Source organism: Falco naumanni, chromosome 17 (genome assembly GCF_017639655.2).
Source record: "Falco naumanni isolate bFalNau1 chromosome 17, bFalNau1.pat, whole genome shotgun sequence".
In the NCBI taxonomy this organism is placed as follows: domain Eukaryota; kingdom Metazoa; phylum Chordata; class Aves; order Falconiformes; family Falconidae; genus Falco; species Falco naumanni.
Genome location: NC_054070.1, coordinates 3,281,344 through 3,290,206, shown reverse-complemented (window position 1 = coordinate 3,290,206; position 8,863 = coordinate 3,281,344). Strand labels below are relative to the sequence as shown.

Genomic DNA, 8,863 nt, shown 5'->3' with positions numbered 1-8,863 from the left:
AGAACAGTGAAAGAGCCACAAGTAATTGTTATAAAGGTAGAGAACTAAGGAACTAAGTTTTGAAGTGGGACTTATTGGTAATCAAAGTGAGCTTGGCCATCTTTGACCTGGAATCTGGTGCAGACTGTTTGCATGCTTCTCTCATTTCATGCCAGTCTTGCATCAACAAAGATGGACAAATATTACAAAACTTGGGAAAGATCAGTACCACAAACAAATGATACCAGTACAATGGGCCTTAACACTCCAGCTGGAGATACCAGTATATCAAGCTGTGCCATGTCCTGGTGCTGCGAGGGTAGTTGAAGAGCAAGATTAGATAGGTTTTATTTTTGGATTTTTTTTTTTATTGCAAGAGGCTTTGTGTCAACACTGGCGATTATGCAGTGAGAGGTGGATGAAGTGTTCAAACTCGCGCTGTCATTGTGTATGCCCGGAGGTGTTAGGCACTGCCAAACCAAGGTGGTTTACAAGGGTTTTGTCTCCTTGGCTGGGGCAGTCAGTGGGACAGGACTGAGTAGGCCTTGGTCTCACAGCAATGGGCTTTTTGGATGACACAGAAACGAGGCTTACTTGCTGTAGTCAAACTGTCTGTCGGGACTTATGGGACTTTTATGTGGTTTCTTTCCTTTTGCACACTAGGCACTGTCAGGGCTAGTGCAAATGTTGGAGTAGGACACAGTGGGCAGTTGCTTTGCACTGAGATGCTGCTTAATTCATGTTAAGATGATGTGAAGGTGAATTTCCAGTAGGTCACCCAGACTTGGTTGGATGGGAGCCTGGAAAACAGTCTCAAAGTTGTCCATATCATGTGGAGTCACTGACCTGCAGATTAAAATGTATTAGACCAACCCTTCAAGTTCTGTGCATGCACTCGATGAGATATGGCAGATAATGAAAGAGACAACCGTCTTCAAGGAGTATTTTTCCAGTGTATTTTTTGGTCGATAAAGTAACACAGTGCAAACTCAACTGGAATAGATCTGGAAAATCCTACCCTCCATGACCTCTGGAGCCTTGCAGGTCTGTTATCTGTAGAAGTATGTTTTGGTGTAAGAAGGAAAGCATTTGGGGAAGTATCAAGGACACTAATTTGTCTGCATGTGGTGGTAACAAATGTCAGTTGGTCAAATCCTGGAGTTTTTCTTCAGGAGGTTTTCTGCCTTCTTTCTGTCATAAGAAATGTTGTTTGCCATCAGTTCCTGAGGAAGTGGTACTAGGCCTTAAGCAAGGGCAGAAGGATTGGTCCTCACTGAAAGGATTCAAGTTAAAAGAGTTGAGTACAGAGGCAGAGGCCTTGCACATTATTCCTGTAGCTGAAATGTTTGGTTTCAGAGAGATCCACCAATCTGAATTGTTTCTGCTTTATCTTCACTCCATGTACCAACAAAAATTGTCACTATATTGATTCTGTGACTATGCTAGGACTAAATGTCTCTGCCCTTCAATGGCCTGGGCTCTTTTCTGATGGATCATGGAAAGGAGACCCTGATTTTCATGTTGTCTCCAGCTGAGCAGTGCCCAGGTGTTCCTTTCCTGGTGTGGACCTCCAGGATGGTTCCTTAAGCTTTCTCCTCTTGTCAGGGCCAGAGATAAGTCACATTCAGGCACGATGTTTACACAGCCTTTCACCCATCTCCTGCGAGATGTGTCTGACAACTGACGCTCAGCAAAGCCTCTAATAAATGCTCCTTTCCCCCAAGACCTTAGCTGGCCTTGCAGCCTCAGCGTACAGGAGCCATTGCTTTAGAGAGGTTGTTTTGTTCTCCTTGCCCTTGCTGTAGAGGTTAGGCAGGTCACTGTGGAAGGCTAAACTGTGGAGAAATGCGAAGGTCAATGCAATGGTGCCAGGTGTTTTGGAAAGCCCTATCCTAACCCTTATCTGGATACAGAGGTACAGGTATCGGACTCCTGGTACGGAGACATTGGAGCTGACAGCTGATACAGGCATTTGTGCTGATGTCTTTTATGACAGCCAAGGTTCATGTAGCAATGCAGAGACATATTAGGTAGATAGGCCCTTGGCAAGATCCAGCTTTGGATTTCCATGTGAAGCAAGGCTGCAAAGATGCTGTTGAGCTAGCTTAAATGCATTCCGGGTTTATTTTTTGAATATGAAAAGCTATGGGACTTTGACAAAAAAAACCTGGGGCGAGCTATGCCTGTTTTGGGCTGCTGATCTGATGTTCCTCGCTTCAGGCACATAGCTTACTACCTCCATGGACACATTCTGTTGCCAGAATGGTCCTCCTTAGTGTGGAGTGGTGTTCTTGGAAATCCCTTGGGCATTTTCCTAGGGGTTTATACCCCAGATACATCCGCATATATGTATATATGTATAGCCTACGTTGCTAGAGCTCATATGATGAGTCATGAAGCCCTAGGCTTAGTACAAGGATTTTCCTGCTGCTAGGCTATGTGTATGGAGATCTGTGACTACCTACACTCTGAGACTGGTCTGCGTTTGCCTGTGTACTACAGCCACCACCACCTAAAAGCCTACTGCTTTTCCAGCTCTCTCTCTCTGCTTTGCAAACAGGGTCTGTTTCTGAAAAAATGATTCATGATCAATGAAGGTGAGGACAAAAATCTGGAGCAGCTGATGCATGCAGGTGATGGAAGACTCTTGAGTGACTTTTCTGTGCTTCTGCACATCAGCCGGAGCTGTACGGAAAGCTGAGCGTGCTGATGGGCAGTGGAGGCTGACGCTTGCCCTTGGGCAGGTCCCCACAGGACCTGCGTCATTTCAGTTCTGCTTCTCAGTGGGGTCTGAAGTGTTCAGTGGAGCTGAAGTGCTGTGTGCAAGTGAACTGCACCCCCAGCACATGTGATCGAAACTGATAGTCTGTGGTGGGAACGGCCTACGAATTCTTGCAAAGCTGCAGCTCTGCTGCTTTGAGACTTGCTTTTCTTGTGGGTCTGGTAAGAAACACTGGGCTGCTGTTGCTGCTATCACAAAGCCTTTCTTGCTCTGTCGTTTCTTTTCCAGGGAGTATCTGAGACTGATTCCCTGTCATTTAAAAGCAGAATACTCTTGCTGACATTTTTAAGACACCCTTTGCATTAGGGGAAGGGCAGTAGTGCCTTAGCCGCACAAAAGATCGCTCCCACTCATTTCTCTTCTCTGAGCAGATGTTTTTTAAGTGAACCTTTGTTGGGAGAGGAGGAAGAACAGTTTTGCAACTCCACCCTTAGGCTGTTGCAGTGGGGCATGAGGGTCCCTTGCTGCTCAGACCATGGAGAGGACTTTTGGGGCTCTTGAACACATCAGGAGTCTGCCTGTGAATTGATACATGCTCAGCTGAACCATTCCTGCAGCAGGGAGTAATTGACACCTCATGGCCACAGAACTGTGGGAGCTTTGAAGACTGGTCCCCTTGGAAGGTAGCTTTTCCAGGAGGAGAATGCTTTTCCCTGGTCAAATGCACAGACCTTGCTCTGTAGGGAGTCAATGTCCTGTTTGTACCACTGTGACTGTTCTTTGTGAACTCTCTGATGGCACAGCCTGATCTTCCTTGCCCTTTCCTTCTGCTTTTTTTCCCCTCTCAGTGACTGCCCCACTGGCACAGCAAGAAAGCCCTGGAAAATACCCGTTTATGGCTGTTTAAAACACAGCTTGTGGACTCAGGCTCTTCCCTGAACATAAGTGTAAGTATCACAAAAGACTCTAGGACCATCAAAATAGTAAAAGTGAAATGAGTCGAAACAGTGAGGATTGTTGCTTATGAAGAACACTTTATTTAATCATTGTTATTCTAGGCAATAAGATCAGGCGGGTCTGTTAGCTGTAATAGGACTAGTATCTTCGTGGCCAATTGTAGCAGGAGCAGCTGGTATTATAGACAAGGTCATCGTGGCGATTCTGAAACAAGATTTGATGTTCAGACATTAGTAAAAGCTGCATTGGCTGGTTGAGTCTGGATGGCTTTGCCAGCACAGAAAGCACTCTCATCATAGTCATCTTGAATTGTTACTGTAGCTCATGCCTGCACTCCCACTTCCACTTCATGTTTAGGAGCTACAGGACTCTAAGCTTAAAATGGAAGCAGAAAGCAGTTTTCCTTTGGGAAGGGATTATATTTACAATGGACTCTCCTCCCTACCCTCCCTCCATGGTCCCATGGCATTATGAGCACACCAGCTTTTTATAGCTGACATAAATAACCGCAAACCCCATGTTACTCAAGCTACTCACCACAGCTTTACAGACCAAGACCGTTACTCAGGGTGGTGATCAGGGGATATTTGCCCTGATTGCAAAAAGAGCCAGTGAAGTCATCCATATCAAGGGCCCAAACCATAGCACCTCCAAAGTTGTTGTTCTTTAACCAGTCAACCTGTTCAGTGCCAGGGGAGAAATCCCAGTTAGTGCCTAGGACCTGCTACTGCAGAAGGGCTCCTGTCTTATTATTGGCACAGCCACACATCCCACTGTACCTTGATGCCGAAGCTCTTGATGTTATCATAGCCAACCCATTCGCTGTTCTTGTAGGCATAGGGCACATCCTGGGGGGCATCCCAAGCCTGGGTGGCTCCAGAGCCCAGGAATGTGCAGATCTAGGAAAAAAAGGCAGAGAGGGAGAGGTTAGCAAGTGTCCTACAAAAAGGGATGGTTGGCATATTGCATGGGTTACAAATGCCTTGCTGGGAAGTCTGAGGAATGTTTATGCTGTTCTTGGTGGCCCAGGTGTGAGGGAACACACATACCTCATAGTAAGCCAAAAGCCCAGCCTGCCTTGTGTAAGGTCCAGCTGGCCCAGGTCCTGATGCTGGTGCCCCAACAGCAGTGTTAGATGGGTTTTGAAGGTTGAAGTTATGTCCATAGGTTGGGAATCCAACAAGGAGCTTCTGAGCTGGAGCACCGTTGTTCTTCCAGTAGTTCATAGCATATTCCTACAAAAAATAACCATCACAGTTCAAGTCTGTGCCAGCTTTTATAGGCAGAAAGATGACTTCTGTGACAGAGGCTCCCAAAATATACTTACAACACTGAGGTCGATATTACTGCCACCATACAGAGGGCTGTTCTCCCCAGTGTATCCTTCCCAGGAGCCATAGAAGTCGTAGGTCATCACATGGATGTAGTCCAAGTACCTATAGAGAACATGTTGGACATCCGTCTCCTGGCCAGCTCGATCACCCAGACCTGATCATTCTTTTAGTGCTGCTGTTTACCCCACCACATCCCTGGCCATGTCCCCACTTTCTGCAATTCTGGTTTGTTCAAGACCTTTTTGAGCTGGCCTTGTGAGTGCTGGAGCCAGTTCTCTCCTCCAGAAGAGGGAGGCGGAGGTCAAAGCAGAGTGGGAATTGTACTGGTGTGCTGGGAGCAAAGAGCTGTTCCCCAATGGCATTGAATGGCTGGAGCCAGCCTGCTGTTATGCTTGCCTTCCCAAGGTGTCCCCTTCCCCACCAAACAATCACCACTAGTAGCATTCTTGCCTTACACAAGAGTAGGGACCCCACATGCAATGAGGATGGTTTCTGCTGGATAATGGCAGAGTTTCACTTAACTGCTTGAAGAAAGACCACTGAAGTCACCAAAATGATACCCGAGGGTTTGCTACTCACTGTCCAATCTCGGGAATCTCGTAGCCAGCCTGAATGTTGGAAATTCCTGCAGCAACAGCCGCGGTGATCATGAGACGGGGCTTGTTGACCTGGGCGGCTTCCTGCTCAAAGGCTGCCAGCATTTCCTGAGGGATGCCAAGAAACGTGTCTCACGTGGAGTCTTTGGGCTCAGGCTTTGCAAGCAGAGCTGTGCAGAGCAGAGGGCTTGACCAAAACCTACCTTAATCAGGACGGTAAAGAGAGTCTTGTCCTGGGCTGGGCTGCCCCTGGACCCAGGGTACTCCCAGTCAATGTCCAGTCCATCGAATTGATACTGGCGTAGGAATCTGATGACGGAATTGATGAAGGTCTGGCGGTTCTGTGGAGTGGAAACCATTGTGGAGAACCTAGGGAAGCAGAGCAGGAGAGAGTTGGGGTTTGGCTGGTGCCTCTTTCCCTCACTTCCTCCCTTTTCACAAAGCCGTTATGAGAAGGAGATGGTTTGAACTTACTTCTGTGTCCCAAAATTCCATCCTCCAACCGACAGGAGGGTCTTCAGATTACTGTTCCTGCAAAGGAAGGGACAGGAACATGTTTTTCTGCAAGTGTTTGGTGTAGCTGCCTTTGTAGCCCATGGTCATTTGGTGTGAAACCTGAAGAGCAAGTCAGCAGTGCACTGAGTCACTATCACCACCCTCAGAGGACCAGTGCTGGCAGCCTGCCCTGCCCTCCCCACCAGCATTTGGTTCTTCCTCTTGGCGTCCCTCAACAATGGATTGTGCTGCCATTGTGCAGAGAACAGATGCTGAATAGTGGAGCAGAACCTGAGAGGGACATGTGATGCCCTTTGCTGTCAGTACGTACTGGTTCTTCAAGCCGTTGAAGGATCTGTAAAGGGTCTCATCGTTCCATTCATAAGTCGTGATCTGATTGTTGGACATCCCAGCAAAGGCGTAGATCAGGTGGTTGCACAGGTACGGGTCGATGTTGTCAGGCATGAATCTTCCAAGGCCAGGCCTATACTGGGCCCAGTTGGTGAAGTAACATGACAGCACATAGGCAGTGCCTGCAGAGGAACAGAGGAGGTGGGGTAGACCTGGACTGCACTGAAGAGATACGAGTAACTAAATGAGTATCATAACTAGATCTGATGAGAAATGATTGAGTCGTGTTTCCTTGCAGGGTAAGGGGTTCAGAGAAAGTGAAGTAGGGTTGGTTATCCCTCTCAGAACTCACTCTCCAGGAAAATAATGGATTTCTTTCTTGCCTGCTTTGTTTCAGTAGATGAGTCAGTCTAGGAGACTCTTGTACCCTTAAATTTATGAATCAGGGTCTCTTCCCTAAACTGAATCTTTCCCTTTTGCTGCCACGTAAGGAAGAACGGAGGCAGCAGGGATCTTTGGTGAAGTGCCTGGAAGGTGGGAGGCTCTTTGCGTGTTTGCTGCGCCACCTGTTTGACCTGCCTGTATATGCTGATGCTGAAAAGGGTTTGGTAGAGTTGTTATTTGGAAGAAAGCACATACCTATCTGGGCATTCAGCAGGAGGACCAGACCTTTAAAGAAAAAAATGAAGAACAAAGGTTTTAGAGTTTGTACTTAAGAATACAAAGTTCTTGTGCAGAACTGGACTGAAGCAAATATAACCGTGTCTTGTGATCACTGTTTTCTACAAAAACCACACAAGAATCTGTGTTTCTCAAGCATGGGTCAGCTAAGTGTCCATATGGAAGTGGGTAAAATCTGTCAATTGATTTCAGGTACAAACATAGAAAAGAAACCAAACAAGTGACAATCCAGTATTTTGATTTCTAAATTTTTGTTCAAAAAGCGCATTTCAATCTCAAACAGCTATGAATTAATTTTTTTTAAAAAAACATAACATACCCCTTCCAGCAGTACTAAAAACATATAACTATCCCTCCTGAAAGTAAACTGCTATATATTTGACAGAAAAGAGATTGCAGCATTTTAATCCCCCAAAGTCCCCTGTATAGCCACCCAGTATAACAGTGAAAGAGCCACAAGTAATTGTCATAAAGGTAGAGAAAAGTTTTGAAGTGGGACTTACCGGTAAGCAGAGTGAGCTTGGCCATCTTGACCACAACTGATCTGCTGCAGACTGTTTCTCACTTTTATACACTTTCCACACTTCACACCAGTCTTGCATCAACAAAGATGAACAAACATTACAAAACTTAGGGAAGATCAGTATCACAAACAAATGATACCAGTATAATGGGCCTTATCCAGCTGGAGATACCAGTATATCAAACTGTGCCATGTCCTGGTGCTGCAAGGGTAATTTAAGAACAAGATTAGATAGGTTTTATTTTTGGTAAACTTTTTTTTATTGCAAGAGGTTTTGTGTCGACATTGGCTCATGATTCAGCTGTGAGAGATGCCTGAAGTCTTCAACCTTGCGCTGTCATTGTGTGTACCCGGAGGTGTTAGGCACTGCCAAACCAAGGTGGTTTACAAGGGTTTTATCAGACTTTTTTTTTCTCTTTAATGGTGGTTATGTTTCCAGCTCTGGAGTCTTTTTCTTTCATCTCTTTTCAGAAATTGTTAACATGAACAATAGGAAGCTATTCAGAATCGTGGAAAGTCTGTTGAAGCTAGTTTGCTGAAAGTTTCTGAGGAGGAAAAGGGTAATATTTGGAGGGAAGACATAGAGGTAAGCTCTTTCTGCCAGTTTGCTACATTTTTCCTTTGCCTCTTGGGAAAGTAATTTCATTCTATGCTTAAATTCTCTTTACTGGGGTGGGGCAAAAAAAAGCTGTGCATGAAGGAATCAGGATGATTAACTTTTTAGTGTGAAGCACTTTAAGGGTTTTAAATATGATCTGGCACTATGGTAAAATGTCATAAGCTCTTTCCTTCAAACCTCAATGTATATTTCATTGTAATATTCATAAAATTCGAATGTATATTTGGCTGGGTAGCGCTTTCTGATGTGCTCTGAGAGGTCGGTATGGGAACCTCATTGCCTTATGAGCTTGAAGGGTTGAGTCTCCTGAGAAATCAGCATGCTCTCTCACTTAGTATACAGTACAGCCTTCTCTGATACTAGCAGCATTTGTTTTCAACTCTTTCATTTTTATCAGCTAGCCTCATAAAAAAATATCACTCTAAAAAAATAATCTAATCCTGTTAATTAAACGAAGGAAGAAATTGAGTTAAAGGAAGACGTTTCCCTGCACATGCAGCTTCTCGGTTTGCAGTTAAGTGCACCTTGAAAGCACTGCGGGAGACAAAATAAAAGCAAAATAAAACTATTAGCATGCAGTTTTGACTAAGGAGAGCATCTTCTTCT

At 45.4% G+C, this 8,863-nt stretch overlaps 1 protein-coding gene across 1 annotated transcript; it reads right to left on the bottom strand.

The window, feature by feature from the left end:
• Positions 1-3,713: 3,713 nt before the first annotated feature.
• LOC121098504 (acidic mammalian chitinase-like) lies at positions 3,714-7,695 on the bottom strand. Its single transcript, XM_040616538.1, has 11 exons — positions 7,619-7,695; positions 7,074-7,103; positions 6,415-6,616; positions 6,063-6,119; positions 5,792-5,957; positions 5,572-5,696; positions 4,986-5,094; positions 4,708-4,893; positions 4,438-4,557; positions 4,196-4,337; positions 3,714-3,862 (listed from the first exon to the last, which is right to left on the bottom strand). Exons 1-10 carry the CDS (start codon positions 7,641-7,643, stop codon positions 4,203-4,205), a joined length of 1,155 nt encoding a protein of 384 aa, XP_040472472.1. The 5' UTR covers positions 7,644-7,695; the 3' UTR covers positions 3,714-3,862; positions 4,196-4,202.
• Positions 7,696-8,863: the final 1,168 nt, after the last annotated feature.

What these genes read in the sequence shown, in the direction of transcription:
- LOC121098504 (XM_040616538.1), bottom strand. Translation starts at nt 7,643, where the DNA reads ATGGCCAAGCTCACTCTGCTTACCG. An exon ending in GGCTTTTGGCTTACTATGAG is followed by an intron (nt 4,558 to 4,707) that starts GTATGTGTGTTC and finishes TTTTTTTCCTAG; the next exon opens with ATCTGCACATTCCTGGGCTC. An exon ending in TCAAGAGCTTCGGCATCAAG is followed by an intron (nt 4,338 to 4,437) that starts GTACAGTGGGAT and finishes GGCACTGAACAG; the next exon opens with GTTGACTGGTTAAAGAACAA.